The 27,783-nt window shown below is 38.7% G+C and overlaps 2 protein-coding genes and 1 long non-coding RNA gene across 7 annotated transcripts in view; 2 read left to right on the top strand and 1 right to left on the bottom strand.

The window, feature by feature from the left end:
- Positions 1-8,505, top strand: part of HPS3 (HPS3 biogenesis of lysosomal organelles complex 2 subunit 1) — a 19,582-nt gene extending 11,077 nt beyond the window's left edge. For 2 of the 5 annotated variants that reach the window (XM_032120234.1, XM_032120237.1), the window contains exons 11-17: positions 473-703; positions 2,401-2,586; positions 3,734-3,922; positions 4,467-4,574; positions 4,927-5,133; positions 6,184-6,274; positions 7,406-8,505. In XM_032120234.1, the coding sequence (XP_031976125.1) occupies positions 473-703; positions 2,401-2,586; positions 3,734-3,922; positions 4,467-4,574; positions 4,927-5,133; positions 6,184-6,274; positions 7,406-7,533 (1,140 nt within the window). In that variant the 3' untranslated portion in view covers positions 7,534-8,505. The remainder of the gene's footprint in view (positions 1-472; positions 704-2,400; positions 2,587-3,733; positions 3,923-4,466; positions 4,575-4,926; positions 5,134-6,183; positions 6,275-7,405) is intronic. The other 3 variants (XM_032120235.1, XM_032120236.1, XM_032120238.1) reach the window with 3 other exon arrangements.
- Positions 8,460-27,783, bottom strand: CP (ceruloplasmin). Its single transcript, XM_032120233.1, is given in 21 exon segments — positions 8,460-9,645; positions 10,733-10,853; positions 10,855-10,896; positions 11,307-11,446; positions 12,101-12,317; positions 13,019-13,125; positions 13,693-13,779; positions 13,782-13,820; positions 14,293-14,432; positions 15,608-15,815; positions 16,123-16,335; positions 17,901-18,051; positions 18,559-18,770; positions 18,893-19,033; positions 20,288-20,427; positions 21,391-21,556; positions 22,780-23,034; positions 23,614-23,787; positions 24,293-24,505; positions 25,716-25,960; positions 27,556-27,783. Coding segments are annotated over 21 exon segments (3,237 nt in total). The 5' UTR covers positions 27,711-27,783; the 3' UTR covers positions 8,460-9,574.
- Positions 18,766-23,727, top strand: LOC116449081. The gene is made up of 2 exons (XR_004242228.1): positions 18,766-18,844; positions 20,747-23,727. It is a non-coding gene; the product is annotated as an uncharacterized LOC116449081 (long non-coding RNA).

The raw sequence follows: 27,783 nt of genomic DNA, 5'->3' as shown, positions 1-27,783 counted from the left end.
TGTGATGCTTTGGGCTGCTTTCAAGCAACTTCTTACAGATTTGGCTATCATGATGCATGTTGCTAGGGATCTGGTTCCCACTTGCACAGAGACACTTCTGTTTTAGGAAAGCCCTGCCTCAAATTTCTGTCATCTCTCATTTCTGTAGCAAAACCAACTGTTTCTTTGAACATTGCTAAATTACACAGATTGCTAAAAACAATTCATTTTGGTGGTGGATGTTCTCCTGGCACACCAGAAAATGGGTTGAATCACTACCAGTTAGAAATCCTTCTCTTCTACCAGTGGGGAGGAGAGAGGCAAGAAAGGCACTGTGGTTTGATAGCTATGCTGAACTTGCCTGTTTTGAAAAAAAACAAACAAACCAACCACAGAAAACAAAAACAACAGCAGAATGGCACTACTTTCATATGCCATAGAAGACTGTATATCTGAAAAGGTCTAAACTGTCAAATGGCTTTTATTTCAATAGGAATCAGGAAATAAAGTTCTCCAGATATTCTATCTCGCGGACCCTGTGCAGCTGCCTCATATCCTTTGCAGTCCCTGCATGAGAAACGTATGTCCTTTGACAGCTGTGAAGTATCTTCAGAAAGTAGAAAAGATGATGCCATCAGTGGTCCTGACACTTACTAAGGCTTTCTTGGCTCTGAAAATGGGAGACCTGACAATGTATGAACATGAAATGGACTCCTATAAGGAGGTAAATTATGGTGAGGGCATGAGCTATTCAAGCTTTGAAAAGTCCAAATCAATAGTTTGACTTGTAGTTGCATTTTACGGTGAAAGAAACTTTTGGTTACTCCCCTTCCTCCTGATATGCTGTGTAGACTCCACCGAATGTCTGCAGTAACAGTAGAATGGAGGGCTGTACAGTAGAATGGAGGACTGTACAGTTTACCCTGGAGGTAGGGTAGTCTTGTCTTGGGTGAAGACTTACCAAACAAGCAAGTTTTGAAGCTCTTAATTCTTGATCAATTAAATGTTGTTTACTGGGATGTAACCAACTCTGCCAGTGCTCTTCAGCTGCATGGGAGGATTGTATAGTAGCATTTCTACGCCTCTCCACCTGTAATTAATATGTGATATGCCCATGAAAACTTCATCTGTATGTGAACAGCTGTTAGAAAATTGCTCTTCAGCAGAATATTTGTCCATTGTGCTCACAAACAGAAGTTTCTGTATACAATTTCACATCTTATGTGGAATCAAAGCACTTAACTCTTACCAAGACCAGATCAGAACCTACTTCAGTGCTATCAAAGTAAGAATTCCTCATCACTGGGGGCAAAAATGTTAGTGGAGCTGTCTCTGCTATAGATGTTCACATGTGTGAGACCAGTCTGTAAATTACTTCTTGTTAAATTTGATCAAGACTGTGGAATATTGAAAGGTGATAGAGTTTGAAACAGAGACTTTTTCTTACAGTGAGATATTGGGAGTCTAAACACTTTTGAAGTAAGTGGATAGCTGTTTCAAAGTTAGGTATCATGCTTTGGTGGAAGAAGTCCTGCAGAGTTTTTATAGTTAGCCATTTTTTAATTGCAAGGTGAGAACTGTGGGGAGCTGTTTCAAGAATTACATTCAGCACCAACTGCTTTTGCAGCACGATCAAATGAAATTGCCATGTTGTGAGCAAACACACACTGCATGGATGTTATTTTGAGAATAAGGTGGTTTAGGCTTGAGTTGTTTTGGTTGGATTTTCTTTCTTTCTAATCTGAGCTATTAAATATATTCTATTGCACTTCACCTTTAAAAAAGCATTTTATTTCAAACTAGGAAAAAAAAAACACTTTCAGAAAGCTAATCTGAATTTTCCATCTAGATCTGCTTTATATTTCTTGTGTAATTCATTTAATTTACTTAGGCATCATTTTTCCATCATTTGTCTTTAAAATGGGAATATATTGTTATAGTCACCTTCAAAAGCACTCACATACCCTGAAATAGCTTCCTGTTGCACAAAGTGCAGCACATTTTGATCATTGTTTCAGGGGTATTTTCAAAATAAAAATCATACTTTAGCAAAGTAGTCTACTGAAATTTAGCAAAGTAGCCTCTTGAAAAGTCAGCCAGTGATTTTTAAAACCACTCTGTATATCAAATGTCTTGGATTTCTTTGTGAAATCCATCTTTCTTATGTGTGCACTAACTCCATCTTTCAACAGCATGTTACTTTCAGTGTTTAGGCACGCCTGTTTTTCAGGAGTCGCTGCTCCAGAACGTGATTTGGATCTCGGTCCCCAGAGAGCTACTCTATGAATTGCAGAAAGGATTTACTTTCTTTCCTGGCTACTTCCATCTAAATTTCACTGCCTGAGGAAATACTGAGTTTACTGACTAGAATCATATATATATTGAATTCTTTACCTGATTTATATCTAATTATGCTTGTAGACAACACTGGCTTGTGGCTTCATTGGGCAACCACGACTCCTGCAGCAGCGTAAGGAAGGAATTGTTATGCCAACTGAGTTTGCTGTTCACCTGAAGGAGATGCAGCCTGGTTTACTGGTGGCTGCCACTGTGGCTTTACATGAGAACAGTAAAATTGAACTAGAAGAAGCAGATACCTTTTTCAAGGTTGGCCTGTGATCATGTTTTTGCTTCTATTTTTTTTATAGTGACATTGTTGTGGGTAAGAAAAGCAGCCTCAGCTGCTCCTTCACTCACATTTCAGCATTTCTTCAGAAATAGCAAGATGAGGGTTGGAGATATTTTAGTCATGACAGATGGTTACATAGTCAGAAACTGGACCTTCTGGAATGAAATAGTGGTTAAGTAAAGAAAAAAAAAATCCATTAAATTCTTTGCTTTTACCCTATCATTTGAATGGAAAATACCCTGATCTCAGAGCTCTTTCAGTGGCTTCCTAGTGATCGAGCTTCTTAAGGCCACTGAAATTCAACAGAATTTATATTAGTTCCATAAGCTTCTTTTAAAGAAATCTTTAGGATTAAAACAGACCTCTAAAGAATCAGGCCTAAATGTGAAGGTAGATAATGTTCTGATGATCTGTATAAATTGGTGAAAGTGTGTGTCTTCAGTTTCTAAGAAGAAATACTGATAGTTTTTCTAGTGTCCCTGAAGTTTTCTTTCTTTCAGCTGGGAATAGACAAACCTTTTTTCTTTTATCTACCATGAATAGCAAGACTTGGGTTAAAACGTGTTCTTCATTGTACGTGTGTTGCAGTCTTACTATGTCTGTTACTTTGAAAGACCTGTATCAAAAAGAGCAAGTCACGTAGTTCCAACTAGACCAAGTGTTGTTGTTTAAAGCCATTTGGAAATGAAAGTCCTTTTTGCAGGCACAAAGCTGGCACTTCTTTGTGGGTCCTACCATGATACCCAGCTGAGCTACACAACGTATCTTATCATGGACTATAGAGTCTTCCTTTGAAGACACCTACTTGTGTATTGGCATATAAAAAAATCCTCCTCATTAGCAATCTGTAAATATTTGCTGACATTTGTACTGACATTTCTAGCAGTGGAGTAAATATTGAAGAAGAAATCAAATCTGTTGGTCAGAATTGATTACCTTAAGATCATTTCATGAACTTTTTACTTTGCCTAGAAGTGTATTACATAGAATCATAGGACAAAAAAGGAATCAAAATTTTGCTTCTAGTAAAAGTGAAAAACTGTTCCTCCTGTCTTTTCTAACTTTTGGTACTAATAATCACCGCAGTCTAACTTGCTGTCTGTCTTCTGTCGTTTTTGTTCTTAGATGTTGTGTAGTAGCAGTGAAAACACTATTCCCCAGCTCCTGGTGGATTTCTGGGAAGCTCTTCTTTTAGTGTCCTCTCAGGAAGAAATAGTTCAGGAGCTCCTATTGAGGGTTACTTCTCAGTATGTTTGGAGAATATCAAAGAAGCAACTTCCTGAGACTAAGCCATTGAAAACAACAGAGGATCTAGTAAGTTGTTAACCACACAGAGGAAGTTTAAGGACTGCAGTGTTCCTCCAAAATCTATCCAAGTACCATCCTTAATATTTTGATTCTAGACAGTTTATCTCTTAAAAGAAGCAAGAGTGAAATCAAATAAGGTGGTGTGCAGTTACAAATTAGTATTGCTGGCTCTGGGCAGTCCTGCTCCTTGGGGAGATTTGCAACTATACTTCCAACAGGAATCTCAGCTTTGGATAGAAATAAGGGTTAAAACGAAACAATGAGAATTTGTCAGGTGGATTATTTACAATTTTAGAAAGCTAACTAAATGAGAAAATTGTGTGAATGATGAATTCTAAAGAATTACGAACAGGAAAACTGAAATACAGAGCTAAATAGAAGTTTCCAGTTTATTTGTTACCGAATTGCATGAACCAGGAAGGAAAGGGTAGGCACTCTTCTAAATTATCCTGTTTGAAATCAAAATTTTCTTTACTCACAGTGAGTTTCACATGGAACTGTCACTAACAGAAATGTTTCTTTTATTGCAACTTGATTCTGTCTTGTATAGATAAACTCCTGTAGTCATTTTGGGTTGATTTTCCCATGGGTAACTTCCATAATGTCGGTGGGATGTTCGTCTGACAAAGATTACCATGAAGACATCTCAAGACTACAGGTATGAAACAGGTATTACATCTTACTGCTTACATCTTAGATTCGTTCTGCAAATGTTCATGTATGTATGAACAACTTTCTCCATCAGACTCTCCTCCTTCTTCCCCCTAAGTTATCTAAGTCAAAATAAATGGTCGGCTGAATTGATGGAAGAAAAAAATACTGAAGAGTTCTGTTGATAACAATATTTACATTTGCATCCACTCTAAACTTGCTTTCTCAGTTTTCAGCAATATTTAAGTATTATTTCAGAATTATTCCAGCAAGTAAGAGCTTCTGTTCTAAGGTTATGGTTAGCGTTTTTTGCAACGTTTGTCTTCAATCCAAGCAATGCTTTTTCTTCTTGTCTTCAGTCTCTTTTATGTAGTCGGTCAATCAATATAGCTTCAGCCCTGCCTGTTTTGGAGCCCCTGACAGAGGCTGACAATGTCGGCCTCACCATCCGTGTTCTCTGCAATACCCATCTGGGCAAGTATGAGGAAGCTATTGATCAGCTTCTCAAAAGGTGTCCTGATGCAGCTGTGTTCTACGCTCAGCATGAGCTGAAAGGTGACAATCAGGTGCGCTACTTTCAATACAGTTATTCACTATTGACACTGAACCGTGCCATAAATCAAATCCCTCCTTGTGGGGTATGCCCAGCCAACTACACCTCCTGATGGGAGAGAATTTTCTAAAAGTCCTTGCAAGGAGTTTCAAAGATAAACCGAGACTCTTCCTGGAGTTTCAATGCTGCCGGATAGTTGTTTATTAAGTCTTATCAGAGGAACAGAGCCACTAACGTGACCCAGGTACAGCATAGAGCACTGAAAGCAGGAGAGAAGTCTAATTATCAAGATTTACACGGCCTTTTAAAGATAATTTAACCAATAGTTACTAAAAACGTATATTATTTTCACTTTCCTACCAATTATTCAGTAACACGGGCAGGAACTGTGGAATTCTCCATCCAGTCATCCCAAACTACTTCTACTGCAGAACATGGAGTAGTAGAAGAAGGAGAAGAAGGTTTAGAGAACAACAGTCCTCCATTTTGATTTTTTTTACTCTTATCTATTTACTACAAAGAGAAGCCCAAAACCTCTAAATTTTTCACCCTGTGACAATCTTACATAGTAGTCTATCACCTAATTCACACCACTGTATTTTCTCGTTCTTGTCTGATCGTTGGTAATTTTTTCCAAGGTTGGAAGTTAAAACGGCGTTGTTCAGGGGGGTAAGAACCCTTAAAAACAGGCAGAGAAATATTCCCGGCACTCTGGGTTCCTACAACTTTCCATGGAGCTGTTTTGAGAGAAAATAAAACTGACTGCGTTGGTATTGCTAATTACGTGACTTTTTCTGTCTTCTAAACTTTTTTCTATAGAGGTATGAGGGACACTGTGTAAAGATTTTTGAGCAGAAAAAAGTTGCACTGAAGATTGAAAAACACAACATATGCAAAATCACTGCATTTCAAACCATTATGTAAACTAATTTTTGAGTTCATAATCACTGACCTCTATTTTTACACATCTGATCTTAGTTTAGGGTATTTTTAGCAGGTCTTTCATACTCTTAGTTGCAGTCCTTGTTGATTTACACTTTTGCTATGGGGTTTTGTGCATTAGGCTCTGTGGTGGAACAAGCTGCTTCCTGAACTTTGCAAGAGAGCTAGACTTACTGGAAATGACTGCCCTGTTCTTATTTCATCACTCAAAGGTAAATCAATTGGTTGTAACTCAGCTCCAGAAGGCTTTGTACATCAGCTGACATTCTTAATAACTGTTCAGACTAAGGACTACTGATACGATTTTGGGAAAACGGGATCTTTTTCTTCAGTTAAAGCTAATACAGTTTAGCAGCCCTTCTGGTCATTAGCACAGAATTCTGCAATGTAGGCAGTGTAGCCTCATAAAAATCGTGGCATTCATTTTGTATTGAAAACAGGTAAATTGTTGTAATCATACTCTTTCTGTATAGGTCAGGAATAGACACCATTAAAAAACGTACTAAACAGAACTAAATGTGATTGGCTTCTAGGCTAAATGGCTATATGTTCTTAGGTAACAGGCTGCTATTGATAACACAGGGGAGGTTTAAGTGTGTATTGATGTTTAAGTCATAGACTGAAAAAAACAGTGTGTTAATACTAGAAGTAGAGAAATCAACCCTAGTAGTTCTGTAGTCCTATTGTTACATGTTTGTAAGAAGTAAATAATAATTGTGTATAGCTGAGGGGCCAGTGTGATTGTTTGACAAATAAAATGTTAAATAAAGCACATATATTGTTAAAAATATGCCATTGGAATGCCTGAGAAAAAACAGCATTGTGAGGTTGGATTGTGCAGCACAGGTTGCCATGCTCTATCATAAGCTTTAGTTTCTGAGTGCCAGCAGATTTTCTTTGGAATTATTTTCATGCAGTAACTGTGCTGTAATTGCTTAAGAACATAACATTATGCACCTTGGTCTGAGAAGCTTCTTGCAAAGCATCGAGTTTTACAGATGGTGTTGAGTTAGGGTACTAGTAAGATTTCTAGGGCTTGCTCTGCATTTCATACAAAACATGTGAAGTACTAGATCAGACTTCATTAGTGTAAGTGCCATATGTAGACCTGATGAGTCAAGATAGAGGTATGGTTTTAATCTAAGTCATAATTTCAGTTTACTTTTTAGATTTCCCATAGTTGTGTTTGCACCCAAATGGCTATGTCTCAAATTTCATTCCAGATGCAATATTTAAATAATTTGATGACTTTAATTAGTAATTGCATGGTTAATGCTTTGGGGTTTTTTCTTTGTTCTAAACGCAAAATACCTAAACAATGTTTTCTCCCCTGCTCTGAGCAGAAACTTTATCAATTGTTGCAATGGAACTGGAGCTAAGGGATTTCCTCAGTCTTCTACCAGACGATGGAACAGCAGCATTTTTTCTGCCACATCTTCTTCACTGCAGCCAGAGGAAGCTGCTGACCTAAAACAATGAAAGTCTGCTATCCACTCAACTACAAAGAATGTGCTGTAATAAAAAAACCAGTAGAACTTTATAAGGTATTGTGGGACTCCCTTCACATACATCTTATGTCAGCTACTGAAGTCCTGAGGCAAAGCATCTGTTTTGAAGCGAATTCTGGTGCCAAAGCAGCTAGGAAATACAGACTCTACAGTACAACTGAACATACAGTGTTCACTGAAAGTAAAGTAGAAAGTCAGTTTTAAATCTGTGTGCTGGATCACTGACCTAGGGAGGAATTCAGGCTCAGGCATGTGTCTAACTGTACGAGTAAAAGTGAGTACCTTGTTCTTCCGAGTAGAACTGTGCCCAACTGACTTAATTTTGCAACACAGACATTTCCTTGAATTCTGGCTGGCAAAATTGGGTCGCTGCTCTGTCATCTTAGTTACATACCCAGGCAAGTGTTATACCGAAAAGGTTTTAATTTAGCAATTCGCAAGAAAAGGTCATTAATCAAAAAAACCAAAAGTGGAAGATACGGACTACTGTTGGCTTGCTGGTCTTTGTTTTCTTTCTTCTCCTGCTGTGCTCAGTCAGTAGACAGTATTTGAAGTACCACTAGGCTGTAAAGCCAGCTGAAAACCCTCCTATCTTCTACAGTTTTTGGTAAGCATCTCAGGTGCTTGTGCATGTGTGTACTGATGTTTGTCTGTCTTGTGAGCAGAAAGCATCTTTCTGCTCCTTCAGAGCTGGAATTCAGTTGTAATAAAACTGTCACAATGTTTATAACTTTCTTACGAATGTAGTTTGGGGTTTTTGACAATTACCAAAAATACAGTGACTCCCGTGATCCCATAATCATCTAAACCATCTGTAGGCCTAATTAGCTGACACTGACTCTGTCAAATGTTTTCACTGGAGTTGCAATGTTATTTAAATGTGTAGAAGTCAGTCAGAAGAGATCATCTATATTTCAGCTAAAATGCATTAACAAGATAAATCAAAAGTAGCTTAACTTACATAGCATTCCTGCTACAGGTGAAATCAATGATCTGATTTAGTGGTAGGTATTATGCCAGTTTCAGTATAATCTTTAAAAAATACCAAAGCAATTTAGGCTTGTTACAGAGAAGCAATTTCATTCTTAGCGGTATAAAGCCAAGACGTCTTGCTTTCCCTGCCTGTCCCTCTCATTTGACACAGGTCTAACATGAGGAGTTGGGTTACTGAAACACAACTGGTTACTGAAACACAACTGGATGGCATGACCATGTCTGCTCTTACTGTTTTCATTTTTGATCAGCATCAGCCATACTCTAATACTGCTACTTTCATCTGTCAGGAAACACTTCCTTTTTCCTTTGCCAAGGGCTGCAACAGCAAAATGATTCCACTTCAGGAGTTACTTAAGAGTCATCAAAGCAAAGCTCTTCAGTACCATAGTCACCAAGTTTTGGCCTTCACTGTCTGCACTTCATCAGGCTTATTTCAGCCTAATTTTGCCTTGGAATTATTTTCATAACAGGAAATCAAATCTTTTAAATGCATACTCTTGAAACATACTACTGAATAAAATGATAATTTAACAGAAACAACAGAGCTATTTTGCTAATTGCTCAATTATACAAGACTATATATGTGTGAACCTATGGATAAAGTGATAACCAGATTCCTGTTTACTAAGCAGTTACTACACACATACCTATCTAGTAAAATGTGACAGTAGGATGACAGATACCCCGAATTTTGCTGTTATTCAGAGTTATTTGCAAACTTAAAGTACATTTCATTAGCTCTTCCATGTTCCTCAGCTGCTAAATAACATGGATTAACCATGACCTAGATATTGTTTCGCGTGCAAGATGCTATTTTCATTTATAGAAAAAAATATTTGTAAGCTGTTACATCCATTCAGCTGTCTTAGTCTGTGGTTCTTTTCTTAGCCATGGCCACTGTGTGAAATCTTCCAAAACGTAGAGGTGAGTGGTCCAGACGAGAGTGTTTTCCAAGAAATGCTTCACTGAAGGTACACTTTGGAGGATCACTGTGTTAAAATGCTTTCATCATTCCTGAGTGCCTGGCATGCCCTTACACTTGAACTGATTGAATAATCTTGGGAACAGAGACTGTTTGTCTAGAAGGGGAAAAATAGTTTTTTGTTACATGTCATCAAAAGAATAGTCTGTGCATGGGGCCAACAGAGTCCAAAATGAGCACAGAGATTCTGAGTACCTTCTGGCCATTGTGAGTAAGATTTAAAAACAAATTTAAGATGCATGGAAGGGTACATTTTAATGCACTCTAGATGGCTAATAATAAAAAATCCAACACAGTGCTGATAAAAGTTGAAAGCCTCCTTTTACATGTCATTCTTGTACTCTTAAATTAGCCCTGTTATTGTTTGTGGAGGTTTGGCATAACATACTCTGTAAATCAATAGTGTTTATAAAATAGAATTAGGTTGTGTTCCACATTCCAGTGGTTTATCAAATAGAATTAGATTTTCTATTTAACATTGCACTCTGTATTTTTAGTATAGCTATAAATGTAAATCATATAGTTGTGTGTATGTATATATATACATATACGTACATCACGTATTTTGAATTATTTCTACTGTTCTCTTTCTGTCAATTAACTACAAGAAATACATTATGCTCTGTCTTTTGAGTACTGGAAAGTGCTGTTTTTAAAATGGTATTAACTTTTTAGAAACAAGAACTTTTCAAATTCAAGATTGTTTCACTGGTAATATTGCTAGAGCAAGGTAATAGTATCTGTAAAGCTACAACATGCCCTTGAGAAAGTAAAATCTGTTTTAGTTTTTCACTACTTCAGCTGTATAGGGATGATGAATTCAGCTGTATTTAGCAACTGTTCTTGTTTTGAACAAAGACTGAGATGATGTCTGACACTACTGGCACTTCTTGGGTACAGAAATACTCTGTCTCATGAAGAATTATTTTAAAATAGAAAAATATGTCACTTAGATTTCATGAATGGTAAGTCAAAGTTATAGTCAGTTATCATCCAGTCCTTTAGCTACTTCACTTTCCTGAGCAGCGCTGAGGGAAGTATGACCAGATGGCTTGCAACATCTTGGCTTCTAGACATGGAATATTGCTCGGTGCCTGAACTGGTTCTAAGTATGCTGGCCTGTCTGTGAGCTCCATTGTGCATCTTTAAACATAATGAACATTACTAAGCTAGATGGCTCTTACCTTCCTTTGGGAGCACTGTGTAGGTCGTTTCCATGCCTGCATGGATGTGGTCAGTAACATGACAATGTAACAGCCAGGTTCCAGGGTTCTGTGGGTCATTTCCCACAGTTTGAAATGTCCCCAGGGAACAGATCGAAGACATCTGCCCGGTAAACCCTTGTTTGGCTTCAAGACAAAAAGAAGCAACAGTTAAACTGTTAAGCACACTTTCTGTGTGTCATTTCTTCTGAAGCATCTCTTTGTACATCCACTTCATGCTCCAAAGTTTAATAAACTAGCAACTAAGTGAAAATGAAGGAAAACTATAGCTTTTGTCTTACCACAGCCATGAAAAATTCACAGCTATCTTATTGAAGCAACTTCTGAGGTTACCAGTGAGCAAATGCTACTGACAGATATTCTCTGGCTCTTGTATGTTGGTCAAGTACAGGTTTGAGGCATAAAAATCTTATGGTCAAAGTACAAGCCCTGCTTAATATTGTAACGTGACTTTTCACCATAGATAACAGTCCTTGGTATTTGACTTACCTCTCATTCTTAATACAGCAAGAAGTAAGTGAAAAAGACCTGATACCTTATAGTCAAAGCTGTGGCCATGGAAGTGTGCTGTGTGAATGTCTATCTCATTGCCCATTCCCATCAGATACCAGGTGACATTATCTCCAACATGCATAGTCAGGCCATGCAAATTTCCAAACACCTTTCCATTAATGGCTAAAAAGAAGGAAAGTAAGACAGAGAAAACAATTAAGATTTTGTATATTGTGTGTTGTTGATCTCTAATGTAATACAGATTGAAAGATTTGAAAGACAATGCGAGACAAAAGTAATGGCTTTGGACAGCACATTATGAATGGTTGTGTTTATATTCCACATTAAACTAGAAAGAAAGACATAATAAAGAAAATGTCTTTGCTGTATACCATTGCTAATATTGCAGTTTTTAAAGAGCTGTGGGAATTGCAGATCTTTAAAATAAGATCTGCAATTCCCACAGCTCTTTGTAAAAGAGTTAGCTTTACAAAGACATGCTCTCAGGATGCACATAGCCTTTCCAACATATTCAGAACATTTGTTTACTGACATCAAATCAGAACTTCAAATTTCATTTTTATTCTTTGCTCAAAACTTCAACATGGGAATATACTAGGGCGTTTGTTGTTGTTAGGCATTTTTTTTAACTTGTGAGAAAAAAGTCATTCCACTGTCATTAGCAGTGTTTTCAACAGTTTGAGTAAAATTTTTCGGGCCTTCTATCCTGGAACTGGAAAATTCAGGGGGCTGAGAAAGTTGAATTTATATGCAGTACTTTCAAGATATAATTTTATAGAATTCCCAGAGCTAGATGCACTAAATTGGGAAACATACCATGCATTCTATTACTTTCAAGGAATTCCTCATCCTCTTTGTCGACAAGGTGTGGGTTGGTAGAATAGGTTTTAATGTTTTCATCCAAGTACCATGACTCATTTTCATCAAAAACCATAAAAAGAAGAGCAAATTGAACTTTCTTTTTAGTATGAAATGATGGCAGGTAATGTCTACGACACACAACGAGTGTGCCTATTAATCCGCTGTAAGTGTCCCTGAAATGACAGATGAAAACCCACATAATTGCAAGATGTAACTAAGCAGAAAGTACTTTTAATGACATACATGAATCCTCTTACTATCTTCCAGCTGTCAGGGAAGCCAAACAAAGTTAATTCTCCACTGTTATATGCTACCCAGGGATCAAGTTCAATGAAGACTGCCTCATCTGCATCTCTCACTAGAAATAAAACATTTTTTTCCATATTAATTTACTGCTCTTTTTTCAAACTATTTCTATAATTTTGACCTTGATTTCCATTCAAAATATATTTCTTGACACTTTATTTGTTTTTGTTGAGACAAAGGCAGGAATACATTAATTTCCATTAAAAATACTATGTTAAGGTAATTAGTGCTTGGTAAAAAGTGGCAGAGTTGTGTTTCACAGTTGCATGTTAGTTTTCCCACAAATGACTGATTAGAGATGGAGCAAGCTATAAAGTGTTAGCTCTAAGAAGGGAATCTGAGATGATCTATACCAACAGCAGAACAACGAGGAAGCAAAACCATGAATGCCTGTGACATTCAATTTCTGCCCTGATTTTCTTGCTATTTGCTTTCAAGAAACACTTAAATTGGTATGGTAATGGTAATAGGGGGAAATGAACAAAGAAAGCAGAAAAAATTTCAAACTCATCTCCTTCAGCTATATGTATGTTGGAGACATGAACAAAACTGATATCAATAACATACCTTAACAATGTCCACTGTTGAATGGTATGCCCATGCAATACAGTGTGAATCTCCTTTCTCAGGACTAGATCTCTCTGGGATTTTCCAGACATACATTTTTGTTTCACCTGAATTAAATAAGTATCAATTATTTTTGAAGGTTTTCAGTGTGCTGACCTACAGGAGGTCATCCTGAGCTGATGTTACCTCCATTACAGCTTACATTTATCTTGAACGTCCCATTTAGTGCACTGGCTAGTTGATGGCAGATCCCTCTGCAGATCCCTGATTCTTCTTGACAATAGTTTTGTGTTGTGTTGTGGGAGTGTGTTTCTGCACTGTCCAGTTCACTATACTTAATAAAGTTGATTGTATCTTTTGTAAAGATCACAGAGGAACTTCAGAAGTAATAGCATAATCTATGCTTTCCCTATGGAGCCAAATCTGTTGCTTTCATGAAAGGTGCAGCCACGTTGTGTCAAAAAATGACTGATCAGTCAAGGACTAAGATACATAGCAATAGTTAGCAGGGGCATTTGGAACTGTAGAAGTGTTTGTCATAATCAGCATCAAAAATTTAAGAACTTGAGGTAAGACAAACAAAAATTATGTCTTTCCTGCTATCTGGAAGCTCGCTAAATCTTACCAGAAGTCCTGATGTTACCTGCTGGAAATAAAGAAGGGTGGTTTGATACCTGGGTTAGTTACAGCAACAACAGAACTGTCTGTTTTCACTCCGTGGGCATGGATAGAATAAGGTCTTGATGCTAAGTTCTTAAAACTATTATAATTTTATCTCCAGTATTTGACACAAGCAGTGGCCCTGTTGGATTGAAAAGAAAGATTAACTTGGTTTTACAAAACATCAGGGCAGACAGAGCCAGCTCGCTGTGTTCAAATTCACGACATTGTCTCATAATTCAGCTGAAAACTGTATAAAGATAATGTTCACTGTGCCGACTTGAGATGTTGAAGTTAGGCCTCTAAGTCTCAAGTTCTGAGCACCTACTGTGTACCTGAAGTCAGTTTGGATGTTGCTGCCCAGTTTTATGCTGACTTAGGAAAAACTGACCTCTGATCAGGCAGGAAACCAAAAGGTTTTTTTTTCCTTGTAAAGCAAGCAATGTTATCTTGCAGGGAAAGCACCACAATAAAAGTAGCAATTCCATGTAGGTTTTCCACTTAGATTGAGGCAATTTTGTGGGTAGAACTGTACTCAATATTACTCAAATAGGATCTTCTGATTTGTGTCACTGCATTTTTTGCATTTTCAAAACTGAACATGATGACTTTACCTTGAATTTCCAGGTGCTGCTGCTCCTTTGCTCTGTTTTTGGGAATACTGAATGTCTGATCGGTGTACTCACGATATACTACCTTTTTGTACTTTGAGCCAATGAATTTGTCATTTTTATTTAAAAACGGATTGCCAGGGCTGCCAGAAGAAGAAAGAAATGGCATTCCTCATTGTATTTTAGAACATCTTTTGCAGGGTATGTCAATTAACTATCAAGCAAGAATCTGGCTCAGTGAAAGAGTAATCTCGTAAACTGCTAGTATGTTGCTTTCAACATGCAAACATTCTAGTTAAGCTGGGAGGTTTTTCTTTTAAAAGGTTAAAAACCCCACTATAATAGATCAAGTCTCTATGGTTCTTGGAAAAATGCTGAGTGCTTGGCCTGGCAATGCTTCAAATTGGAAGAAGATGCATAGCAACTTGCATACTGAAAAATAGAGCCTTTGTCTACTTGTGTACATCTGAAATGAAGCCTAAAACTTGTAAAGCTTAAGTGCCTTGCTGATGTTAAATGTGAGGGATGCTCTGCTGAGATCATGGGGGCTGGACACAACAGGGGGGAAAAAAGTCTGGTAACAGCACAGCCATATTACTTGTGCTTAGAATTATGTCAGAGTCCACTAGTATACAGGGCAAGGAAATGTTCTATCAAACTGAGAAAAAAGAAGAAAATACAATTAAGTTAATAACAAAATACAGTTATAATCTGCTACTCAAGTTATTCAGGTGGAACACAGAAATTCATCATTCTTGTTTAGCCTTTTCTGCTAATTGGCAGGAATTACTTGATCCAATCAATTCTCTCTCATTGAGATTCAAGTACTGGAAATAAAACACCGAGACAACAAGCTTCATGGTGAGTGGATTCAATCGTGGACATATCTTGTGTAAGCTCATGAAATTGAGAGGGGCCGGAAAGAACCTTACTCAGACCACAAATAAACATGAGACAGAGACTTGTTTATCAGGACATAGTCATGATAGGTATGATGACAATGAACATTTTAAGCTTTCCATGTCAAGGACTACCAACATAAGTAATAATAAAGCACATGCACTACCCAGGATCCATTAAAATCTACACCTGTCCCACAGAAGATCTGTGCTGGACTATTTCTCAAACAGTTTGCTGTCTGGCTCAGTTACATGGCAACACTACTGGGGAAGGACCACAGACTCAAGTGAGCCCAAAAAAATATGTGTGAAAAGAAAGTGTGTCTAGAAACGTTTGGAAGAGGAAAAGGTTCAGAGGAGAAGTGAGTTGCTCCTTTGCTTTTTTTGTATTTCTTTTCCCTGTGTATATACCAAAGTACCTTTCCTCATGGTATTGGTGCCGCTCAAATTCCCATGTCCTGTTAGGAGAATAGTCCCATTCAACTTCCACTGCAGCAATGTAGTAAATCTTTTCATGCAAATACATAGATAAATCTGAATTCCACCAGTGGCATTTTTTCACTTTGTAGTTCTGTTTCATTCCCCCAGTGTAGTGGTCTGTTGTCAGGCAGGACACTTCAAAAATTCCTAGAGGTCATGTGAGAAACAAAGACTTGAGGAGACTCAGAAACAGGTTATTGCTCATATAAGGTCCAAAATCTTTGTGTGGTATGGCTACTTGTAGTAATAAAATTCAGCATACAGAGGAGCTAGAAAAATCAAGGCTTTAGCATTAAGAACACGTCCTTACAGTTTGCTGCCCCTCAAACACGGCTGTACACAGTTTTAGCACCAGGATCAATATACCAGCTACTTAAAGCTTGTCACTATGCACAAAACATTCATAGGTAACAGTTTCTGCATTACTAACAAAATTTTTAAACAAGACATTTACCTTCGGAGTCAGGCTTCATAATAGCTGTAAGAACTGTATGTGGAAACAGATTTGCTGTATCCCTTCTTGTTCCTTTAGTTACAAATGTGTTTTCTGAGAAGTATATCCCATGGACATCAACTTCTGAACCCAAGCCCATCAAATGCCAGGAAACAACACTTCCTTTACACATCTCAAGACCAGGCTGATTTCCATACATATAACCATTAATGGCTATAGAAGATTAGAGAAAGCAAAACCCACCTTGATTAATATATTACTTAATTCTGCAATAGAGATTAATTAATAAACACTTCAGATGTAATGTCATGCCTTAGACTGACAGAAATATCAATAATAAAATATCACATGAACAAAACTAAAGAATCAATTCAAGCAAAACAGCTTTTAAACCCCAGTGTTTAAAAATAATTTCTAACTGTTTCCCTTTTCAATGTCTACAGCACATGTTGCTGCCTTGACCAACTGGAACTTTCCCTGCTTTCTACTCGTCACATATTCAGGATGCATAAAGGATCCCACTTTACACCCTGCAACATCCTCCAGCCATACAGTGGAGGCAATCAGAAGGGTTTTTTTAGTTTGAGTTTCTAACCCTTTCTAGATAGTCCTTTGCAAAACTTTCAAATCCTGGGCTTCACAGGTACCACTGAATGCTCTGCACCAAGAGTCTGTGAACAGGAACGGCCCTGAGGGGAACATTTTTTAAAATGCACAAATAAATATGCTTAAAGATTAGGACTTACTAGCAGGGCTAGGGCCTGAGGATAAAAACGTCTTTTTTCCATGAAACTTGAAAAACATTTCTGCAGTACTAAAACACTGATCAGTGTGAAACTCAGTTCTGCCCTATTAAAGAAGCAAAGACTCATTCTGAGGCAAAGTCCAGCTGGCAGGTTGAGGGAGATGATCCCTGCCCTCTGCTCACACTGCTGAGGCCACACCTGCAGGGCTGTGCTGAGTTCTGGGCTCCCCAGTATGGAAGACATGAACATAGTGGAGAGAGGGCAATAAAGGGCCACAAGGATGATGAAGGGACAAGAAACCATCTCTTCCTGCAAGGAAAAGCTGAGAGAGCTGGGACCCTTCAGCCTGAAGAAGAGGCAGCTTGGGGGATCTCACCCACCTGTACAAACACCTGCGGGGGGAGTGCCAAGAAGATGGAGCCGGGCTCATCCCAGTGATAGGGACAGAAGCACCGCTGACACTAACAGACACCACCTGACACACAGGAGATTCCCTCCGAACATCAGGAAATTATGAGACTGACCAAGCACTGGCAGAGGCTGCCCAGAGAGATGGTAGAGTCTCCATCCTTGAAGGTATTTGGAAGTCATCAGGACATGGTCTTGAGCAAGTGGCTCTGGGTGGCCCTACTTGAGCAGGAGGTTGGACTAGGTGACCTCCAGAGGTTCCGTCCAACCTCAACTGCTCTGTAACTCTGTGAAAAACCTCCTTTCAGCTATATCATCTGTAGAGCAGAGGTCAGTTTTGTCTTGCTGCCTGGTTGCACTTGTAGTGGTTGCACATCTGCTCAAAGTGGTACATAACCATGCTAAATCCTCAACTGCCATGCAAGACACTGAACAGCTGGCATTATACTTTGAACTATCACATTTAGTTGAAACTGAATTGCACCGAAATGTTCTGGGTTTTTTTCCACTGGAAAGGAATGAAATGTCTCTGCACTATACAGCTTTCCAGCTTCAAACATGAAACCATACAAGTAAAAACCCTATTGTAGAAATTAATATTTGGCTAACTAATAATTTTCTTACAGTGCATTTTGTTAGACTCTTGGAAGTCTTCATCGTCTTTGTCAATTTTGTCAGGACTTAGTGTAAACATCAAAATATTATCATCCAAATACCAGCTCAGATTCTCATCAAATACTGTGGCAAGTAGAAAAAACTCCATGTTCACATTTTTCTGTTGAGAAGAAATAGTAGAAAGAAAAATAGAAATGAGTGAACAGAAAATGTCAGTGAGAAAAATCCTATGCTCATAATAATTTATGAGTACAAGTCACAAAATAGAGTAAATGCATACATTGATACTTCATTCTGATAATCTCAAAGCTCAGTAATTGCTGTATCTGGTGACTAAGTACCTACTGCTGATGCTCTTTCTACCAGCAGGGACCACCTCTGGAAGTGAGTTTGTATTTTGGTCTTTAAAATCTCTACATTTTCCTAGAGATTCGAATCATAGCTGAGACTTGAATGCCAGCAGCTGCTTGTGATGATGGTTTTTCCACATTGCAGTGACTGTCTATCTGGAGCAAGATTGAAAACCAACCCCACTTTCTTCATGTTGTGTATTCCCCTTAGGACATGGGTGAAACTGTGATGTGGAGAAAACGTGGTGCAGTCTGGGAGGAGAAAGCAGATTCAGCTGTGATGATGCAAAGGTTTCCACTTTTCTTCTTCTACCGACCTGTTTCCCAGAAGAAAGCAGAGCTCCTTTCCTGCACACCAGGAGAGGACCCACAAGGCCAGAATTGGTGTCTCTGACTGCATCCACAGCTGAGTAATAAAGCCAGGTTAAACAGTCTGGGTCTTGGTCTGTGGGACCCACATCTTCTGGCACATCCCATTCATATGTAAATGTAGTGCCGGGACTCACATGAGAGGCTGGAGATTCGGTACCTATTATGGAAATCAGCGTTGGGAATTATGCCTAATGAACATTCTTTCTTTTATCACCTTTAATACACGGACAGGTAAGACAGTGTGTGCTCAGATGTTGCAGCACCCCATCCGTGGCTCACCTCTGGGGGCAGTGCCATACCGTGCCCCTGCCTCGCTCCTGTGGTAACTCACACCGTGGGGCTGGATGCTGAACGGGCGGCTGGCATTGTTCCGGAAGGTCACCCTGATGCGCTCACCCACTTCAGCCTTGATCACAGGTCCTAGAAAAGTGTACATGGTCTAATTACAGGGTATTTCTATCAAATGGTGTAAAGGTCACCACAAACTTATGGCATTCAGTGGCTGGCTGCTTTTACCCTTGCATGAGGAATGCCCCTAGGCCTCTGTGGCCACAGACCAGGTCCCTGGCTGTTCCAGTTTGGCCAAATTTAGAAATATATCCTCTGAGAGAAGGCAGGTCACAACCATCCCTCCCCCACCAGGTTCGGGAAAAAATAAATTTTCCTAGAAGGAAAGTGAAAGAGATAAAAACTATTTATTTAACCAACACACAGGAAAAGGGATAATGATGCCAAATAATAAAACCTCTTGATCCGCTGAGAGAAACCTGGGAAAATTTCAGAGTCCTTCCATAGATCTCTCTCTCCCCCTCCTTGGAGCCTGGACGGGGTGGCGGGCCCACCTCCAGGGCCAAGGCCTCAGTAGAAACTCCTCCCAGTGTATTCTGATGTTGAAACAGTCCAGCAGAGAGAAAAGGAGAAAAAACAAAGTCCCAAGAAAACAAAAGTTCAACTCTCCGAAGGAAAAAGAGCTGAGGAAAAAAACTGCCGAAAACCAACTGGAAAGAAAAGCAAGCCCGGGTACTTCCCTTCCCTCTCGTTCTCCTGCCGCAGCTGAAAAAAAAAGTCGTTATCTCTGTGCGACCTTGAACAAGCTGCAAACTGCTTTGAAAAAGTTTTGCTCGGTTTTTCCTTCCTCTTCTCAGGCTCAGTTTAAAGGCATAGAAAGCGCAAAAATTAATTTCTGGGCATAGGGCAGCAATATGGGATACACATCATAAAGTCACCCCAAGACACTGGCATATGGCCTGAATCACAGAACAGCCCAGCAGCAACCATTCCCAGTTCACGTGGAGGCCCAGTGACTTTCAGGACAGTTCCCCTCTTTGGAAAGGGATTTACAGACATTAGTACCAACCCATGCCAGAAGCAGCAAGGTTATCAATAGGACTAGACTCACCTAGTCTGGCCTTGTAATTCAGAGCCAGACCTTTGGAGACCATGGCATGGTCCTTCAGGGAAGCTGGGTACCATGACAGTGTTGCAGTTAAGAGCTTCTTTACACCTTGGGGGAAACCACAGGCACTAGCGACTGCTGGAGGCAGGGAGAGCTGAGGACTTCTTGGAGAGTGGGGGCGCTGCTCACTAACCAGTGGAAGTGACTGTTCACTCTCATAAATCTTTGACATGAAAAAATTTTAGACTCTTGTCTTGGGGTGACAGTTACTCTCTTACCTAGGAGTCCAAGATGTGCTTCCTCTGCAAGCCTTTTTCTATGTTCAGTGAAAGAACCATCTGTGTATTCTTTGTAAATTGCTTTTTTATAGGAGCCGCCAATTCTTGTCCCACTTTGTTCAAAAAAGATCTGAGATTCACTGTGTAAAAGAAGTAGCAATAGATGCAAACAATTCAAGTCAAAATGTTTGGTTGTACAAAGGCAGTCAGACCTCAACCCTGTTTTCTGAGGTATGATATGCTGAGTTTGTCTTTTGGGTTTCTTTTCAGTGGTATGGCCACACACTTACATGCAGTCCCATATAGGATGTGCAGGAATCCATTATCCTTCACTAACTTCTCATTAAGAAAAGGCCACTGTGCTGTGTTGCCCTTACAAAGCCAGTGTGCTTAGAGACTCACCAAGGATGATTTCTAGTTAACATTTCATAACCTTGAGTTTATTCTTCTTTTAATTAGAAGTTACAAAAATTCAACAGGAGCAGATACAAACAACAAGAATATGTAACATCTATATACAAAGTGAGAAGATTCAGTCAACAGTTTTACTCTCTAAGAAAGGACCTTTCAGTGTTTTTCAAGCACTATTCAAACAATGAACTGTGCCTCGTCGCTTGTGAAAGAGGTAAGTATGCTTTAACTCACAGATGAAAAACTTGAGGAATCAATGTATTCAGTGAATTGATCCAGGTCTTAAATATGTAAACACAGTGCAAAGGGCAAAGCTATGTCATGCAAGCTGTTTCCTAGATGAGATACCGTTAGCATGAGTTTCATCACCTAAGGCAATGGTCATGAACTCCTACTTTGTTCCCTAACTCAAAATAATCAACCATCTTGAATAATCAGGAGTCACAGCCTACATATGACATAATAATTAATCTTAATCCCAGTGAAGTGACTAACATAGCAGCAAAATTTAAGGTAAGATTACAAGGAAAATAACTGACCTAATTTGGTCTGATATTTATTCTAGCATTAATATTTAAGCACAGATGAGCAATTCTGCTTAGAAATCAGTTCTACCATATGTCTTACCTTATTTAGCATGCTTAAATCAATTCTGCTTGGAAAATAAAAATTCTTTAATTAGAGGCATTTACCTGTCAAGGATTAATTCTTGTCCTGTAAAATGGTTCACTGCAGATGGGCCATAATTCCAGATGATCTCTTGAGCAGCAATGAAGTACTGTCTTATCTTTGTACTCTCATTGCGATCTGGTGTGGATTTCTTACAATCTTCTACTTTAAAAAGAGCCTGCATACCACCTGGAAAATAAGGAGGTAGAGAAACCTAGAGAGAAGGAACCGCATTTTGTTTTCTTTTTCCCTGTGCCCAACAGCTTTTCTGTTCCCTGGACGATTCCCACCCCATTGATGAATATGAAAATCACAAAGTGGAAGATGAATGCTGTAAAAAAAGGCACGCCAGCTGAGCTAGGATGTAGAAACACAGCCATGGTATCTACAGCAGGCAGACAGGTGTGGTAAAGGGCATTCTGCTTCTAAAGCTGCAACAGGCATGGCAGAGAAGATTAGGGGAGGGTGGACACAGTGCTGTCAGAGAACACTTCAGCCAAGGTCAGATGTTACCAGACTGACCATTCTGCATCTAAATATAATCAACCGCTTACTTATGGAACTCCCAAGTCTCTGCATCCTAAGGGAAGCAGTTAGCAAATCTGCTTGCTGGAGATACAAATAGTATACTGAAAAGAGCCCTTTTACAGCTATAAATCAGGCCAATTTGTAGGATTTAAGTCTTGCCCAGGATGCTTCATCTATATCAGGATATTGCTTGATGTGGTAACTATTTCAAAGCTTGGAACCTCTGTGTAATTGAGTCTGTCAGTTACATACTTCTTTTTTTATCGGAGTTTTCAAATCTTGGAGAATGATTTTCAGTTCTGTGTTCTTTCCCACTTCTGTGACAAATTACTTCCCTCACTTACAGGAATATAGATCATTCAAAAGCATGGAATTAACTTCTAAGTATTTCATATGGGTATTAAAACTGAAAATACAGGATAATACAGGGAAGAGAAAAGAACATCTCTGCTTGTTCACTTTCCAGAACATGTATTTGTCAGCAGGCAAGTTAGCCTGCCTGTCCCGTGCCCCTTGCCAAACATGGAATGAGCTCCAACATTTTTGTTGGCAAACAGAAAATTGTGGTTAGTTATCTCCAGCAAGAGGCAAACATCATGCTGGTTTTTTGTCCAAGGGTGAGGCTCGCAAAAGTGAAGCTGTGCTAATTGCTGCCAGCTGATGATGATGTCCATTAGAGAAAAGAATCCCTTGATTCCCATGACTATGTGCTCAAACCCATCTAATGCACTTGTAGGCATTTCAATTTTAATTACTATGAGAGTTTTGTTACCTAGAGGAGAATAGTGCCTGGCATATCACGAGGTCAAGAGCCCTGCAAAAGTGACTCAGTAAACTCTTAGCTCAAGCTAAAAGAATTCTGATCACTGAAACTTGTACTGTACCTTCAATATGGTCATTCACTTGGCAGCTGAGCAGCCATTCTCCAGGGCTCCTTGGTACCATGACAGCATCAATGAATGTGGCTGGGAAGAGGCTGATGGTGTCAACTCGATGATGCCTTTCTATTAAGGTTTGTCCATGAAAGTAGGCTGAATGGATATCAGCTTCATTACCCATGCCAAAAAGATGCCATTTTATCTTATCTTCCACACACATTGTGAGGTTTGGGAGGTATCCATACATGTACCCATTGATTGCTAAAATAAATGTTGTTTATTACAGTTAACTTCACAGACCTTAGGATTTTTTCTTCAAATGCAGGTATCATACTCTATTTTTTATCAGTACTCTATTTTTTGAAATAGAAAGAGCTTCAAAAGAAAGCTCCACACCTTTGAAAATCAGTGCCAATATCAGACACATGCTTCCTCTACATAGCTATAATTCTGGAATCCATGTCAGAGCCAGAGGTGTCATTTTTGTTTACACTAACGGTAAAAACTGTTTTTCTAAACTGTGAAATTATAGTACAGAGCTCAGGACTAAGAAACAGAGCAAAGTAACACAAATCTGTTCAGAGTGCCTGGGAAAATTACACTGGCAAAGATCTTCTTGGCCCCTAAGAATTTTATATCACAACTCCAAAGGTTTGATTGTGCAATATCTGCCATCACTTTTAAACTTTTTAAATTTTTATTTAAAAGAATCTTTCTTAATCCTCTAAAAAGAGACTTGATTAGAAAAAAAATCTACAATTCATCTTTAAAAGAGACAAGACAGAAAAATATTACTTCACAATATTAGTGGCAAGCAACATTAACATAATGTTCTCTCACAGTGCATTTTATTGCTTTCCTGGAAGTCTTCATCATCTTTGTCCACTTTGGAAGGCTCAAAACAGTATGTTCTGATATTGTCCTCTAGATACCAACTGAGATTTTCATCCACCACAGAAAACATAAGGATAAATTCAGCATCAAAGTGTTGATCACTGTCCCTATTCATTGTATCTGAAAAAGAAAGCGGTATATTCAAAATCTTTGGTAACTGACATTATTTTTTTGTCAGTTTTAACTCTAGTCTCAGTAAGGCTGGACCCTGTTTACTTCATGTTTTGACACTTCTTGAGTGTGACTGTACACATAAACTTACAGACATACTCAGGAAACAAAAATCCCTTTTGATAGATTCTATAAAATTACTGAGAATAAATGTTGCATGTTAATCTCTTTCTTATATCAGTATTTACTCCTTGCACATGGCTAGCATAGCACATTTCACTCACCTGGATTTGTGGACAAAGTATTCTGCAAATTATATTCATTCTCATACACAAAATCTAACTACTTCCTACACTATTGAAGGCAGCTAATTGAGAAGACCAAAAGCAGTTATTTCAAAATAAATTGTAGTCTTCTCCTCTTCCAGGAATTTACTTCATTGATATTTATCAGTGATCATTATCAATCACCTTGCATATGTATTTATTTACTCACTTATTTATTTATGGTTTACCTTTCCTGCAAATTATTAAAGGCCCAACAAGCCCTGAGGCAACATCTCTTGGAGCATCTATGTGGGAGTGGTAAGCCCTGGTTATGCAGTTTGCATCTCCTTTAGCTGGACCTTGATCTTCTGTCACATCCCATGTGTAAGTGTACTGGCCTCCAGGCTCCACAGCATCATCTCGCTTTTGAAAATCTTTGGTGGTGTCAGGGTAAAGAGCACCTGAAGAGTTCCATACAGCCACCATTAGCACAACACATTCACAATAGGGTGTCAGGATAGCACCTGCCATGCTGAAAGTCGACTACATGCTGCAGAAAAATGGACTGAACATCTGAATACAGGTTAAAAACCCACAACTTTTAAATCAGATTAGTAGATGTTTTCTTTCTCTTTAGGCATCTTTTCATTTGCCTTTGAAGTCCGTAGGAGTACTTTGATTAATGGCCCATTAAAGCTAGTCCTTAATTTATTGGGAGGGGACTATGTACTTCTTGTAAAAATATAACAATTCGAATATTTGTAAAGCATTTGTTAAATATTAATCTTGTAACCTGTTCTAAAAAAATTGCATATGCCCTGAAGGAATATAGGTGCTACTGCAATGATAGCAATAGAAAAAAATTCCAAAAAGTGTACATACTGCTACATAATAATACACTGTTCTGATCCTACAGAGTGTCTCTATCAAGACACAGACTAGTTGTAATGAAAAAGTCCACAAAATACTAGAAGCTAGGTTGATACTTCATAAATTCTTCTAATGAAGGATTTTAAAAGAGTGATTTTGAGACATCATATTCTCAACAATTCACACACTGTTTTAAAGGCTCAGTAATAAAACTTTCAACAGCCATATTCTGATGCCATCCAGTGCAGAAAATCCCCCATTGCCTGAGTGTGGCCAGACTGGCTATTGCAAGGACAAGCCATCACCTATCCCAATAGAACCCCTGACTACATCTTAGAGTGTGTCAGAATTTCATCTCATTAATTATTTACTGAGCAGTATCTGTTTCTCCATTTCAAGAAACTCTTGTGTATCTTATATACCATATACACAAATTTAGTGTTAAGAACTTAGAAAAGTACTTTATTACTGTTAACAATATCTTCCTCACAGCATCAAATTTTTATATATACCCCCCCATATCTGAATCTCTTATATACCTTTATACCCTTATTTTGGTTGAAGCACAAATACTCTTATTTCAGGTAAAATGTTGATCTAAAATTGCCTTCTTTACAAATTCCACTTTTGGCTTTGTATTTCACTCTTGAAAAATTATCAAACTTAGATTATATTTTAAATTGATTGTGTCCTAATCTAAATCTCTATTTACTTGACCAGTCTTCTCTCCGATGAGAGAGTACCACTTAGAGGGATGATTAACTTTTGATAAATTCTGGCACAGAAATGAATCAAGCTTACCTTCATTTTCTTTTGTGTATCTTACACCATGTGGATGCAGCGTGTAGTTTCTTGAAGCAAAGTTTTTCAAGTGAATAGTAATGGAATCTCCAACTTCTCCCTTAATTATAGGACCTAAAAAACCCAGCCAGGAAGGTTTGTCAAGTATCACATCATATAAATGATTGGTATACTGAACGTAGATAGCCTTCTTGTAAGTTCTTCCTATCCTGTGTGGACCTCTTTTGAGAAAGACTTCAGCCTGCCTGTAAAGAAAATACACAAACATACCTGTAGTGTGGTTTTAATTAATAGTCTCAAATAAAGACCAGGCCTCTGCAGTGCTGTGCACAACTGTGTGCAAGCCTTGTTGTGAAATAAGTTAATACTGCCGAAAAATGCAAAGTATTTTCTACGAGGCAGAGTATTGTTTGAGCATGTGGGGAAGGAATTGTAGGTACCTCGGCAAGCACAGGTCTGAAGTGTAATTAAAATGCCAGTTCAGAGCTCCACTTGGGGAGCATAAACTGAGTTGCAAAGGCCCAGTTACTATAATTCTGAGTGCATGAGGCTTTTGAGCAACAACCTAAATCGAACAAATATGTTTTGGCTCTTCTTGGACCATTTAAACAGACAAAATTTAGTTGTAAAGTATTCCTTCTGCACTCTGCTTTTCCCTGCTCCTGTAAATATCAATCTCCACACAAGCGCAGCCTCATAAAGGGTCCGGGAGGAGAAGGGGAATCAGAGAAGCTGAAACTGAAAAGTACAATACAAGGGACCAGCTCCATTGCAGGCATACAACCACTGAAAACCTGAAATTAATGTAGCATGCTGCAGGTCACCACAGACCAGAGAAAAGCAGTGAATAGGAGTGGCCTGTTTTATTACAACACAGCTCTGCAATTCTTAGACAAGATGCCCTGTTTCCACCCCTGATCAGAATTACTAGCCTGCTGAATCCCTGGCAGTGTCTTACACCTCACAAAGTTTGTGAATGGAAAAAGTAAAAAGCTGACTGCTTCACCTCACACCTGATCGAGTGGCAGGTTATGGCTGAGGCCCTCACTAGAGAAAACAAACCACAGGAAATCTTCTAATCCCTCACCCACAAACCAAATGAGAACTGCATTTTTGAGATTTTTCTAATTTCTGATTTCTCTCATCATTGTTTTAGCTTTGATATAGTTCTATTTAATTTTAAAGGCACTGAAAAAATAGAAGAAAGGAATACTTCTCCTCTCTCAAGTATTTTTCTGATGCCTTTTATATCTGAGTTTTCTTTATTGATTATTCAGACTTCCAGGGTGCTCCCTTCCTCCTCACTCTACATATCTTCAGCCTACTTACTGCTCTCACTCTGCACAGGACCCTCCCTGCCTCGTAACGAGCAACCCAGCTCCTCCACAGTGGGTGAAAGTACTCAGCTGTGCTTCTGTACCAGTGAAAACCACCCCTGCCAACAATGAACTAAAAAGGAAACCTGTGCTCAGTAGGAAAGTTTTAAATTTGTCAAGTTTCTGCATTTAAAAACAACGGCAAAAATCATCTCTTCAGCACTAGCACCTTAGACATTCAAAATAAAACACCATTAGACATTGAGGGTCTTATTCTAGTCTCTACTTACTAAATATTTCATTGCAAAAAATTCACACCCCCTACATATTCCAATGCTCTGAATTAGCAGAACATTGGAATGCAATTCTCAAGCGAGCCAGGAAAAAAAATTGAAATTCCCTTAAATGTCTGACAGAAAATCCACTGACACCAACAAGACTCATCAGGTTTTCAGTGTGGCTCTGGTGTCTAAAGCAGATGAAGCTGTAAAATAAAACTCAACCGGTGACACTGCTTTACTTACTCTTCTTCGGCAAAAAGCTGCCCAGAGATGGCATTGGCATCACCAGGTGCATAGTTCCAGACAGTCTCTGTAATGCCAATATAGTACTCCCTGTTCACTGCCCCAACTTGGCAACAGCAGGAAACCAGCAAGCAGCTTAGGAGAAATAGCTTCATTTTGCATTCATGAACCTTGTGGAAAACATGAAATAAAAACACAGAACAGGCACATGCAATTTCCCTTTTTATG

The sequence above is a fragment of the Corvus moneduloides genome, chromosome 10 (assembly GCF_009650955.1).
Source record: "Corvus moneduloides isolate bCorMon1 chromosome 10, bCorMon1.pri, whole genome shotgun sequence".
Taxonomy (NCBI): Eukaryota; Metazoa; Chordata; class Aves; order Passeriformes; family Corvidae; genus Corvus; species Corvus moneduloides.
This window is presented reverse-complemented; position numbering and strand designations above follow the sequence as displayed.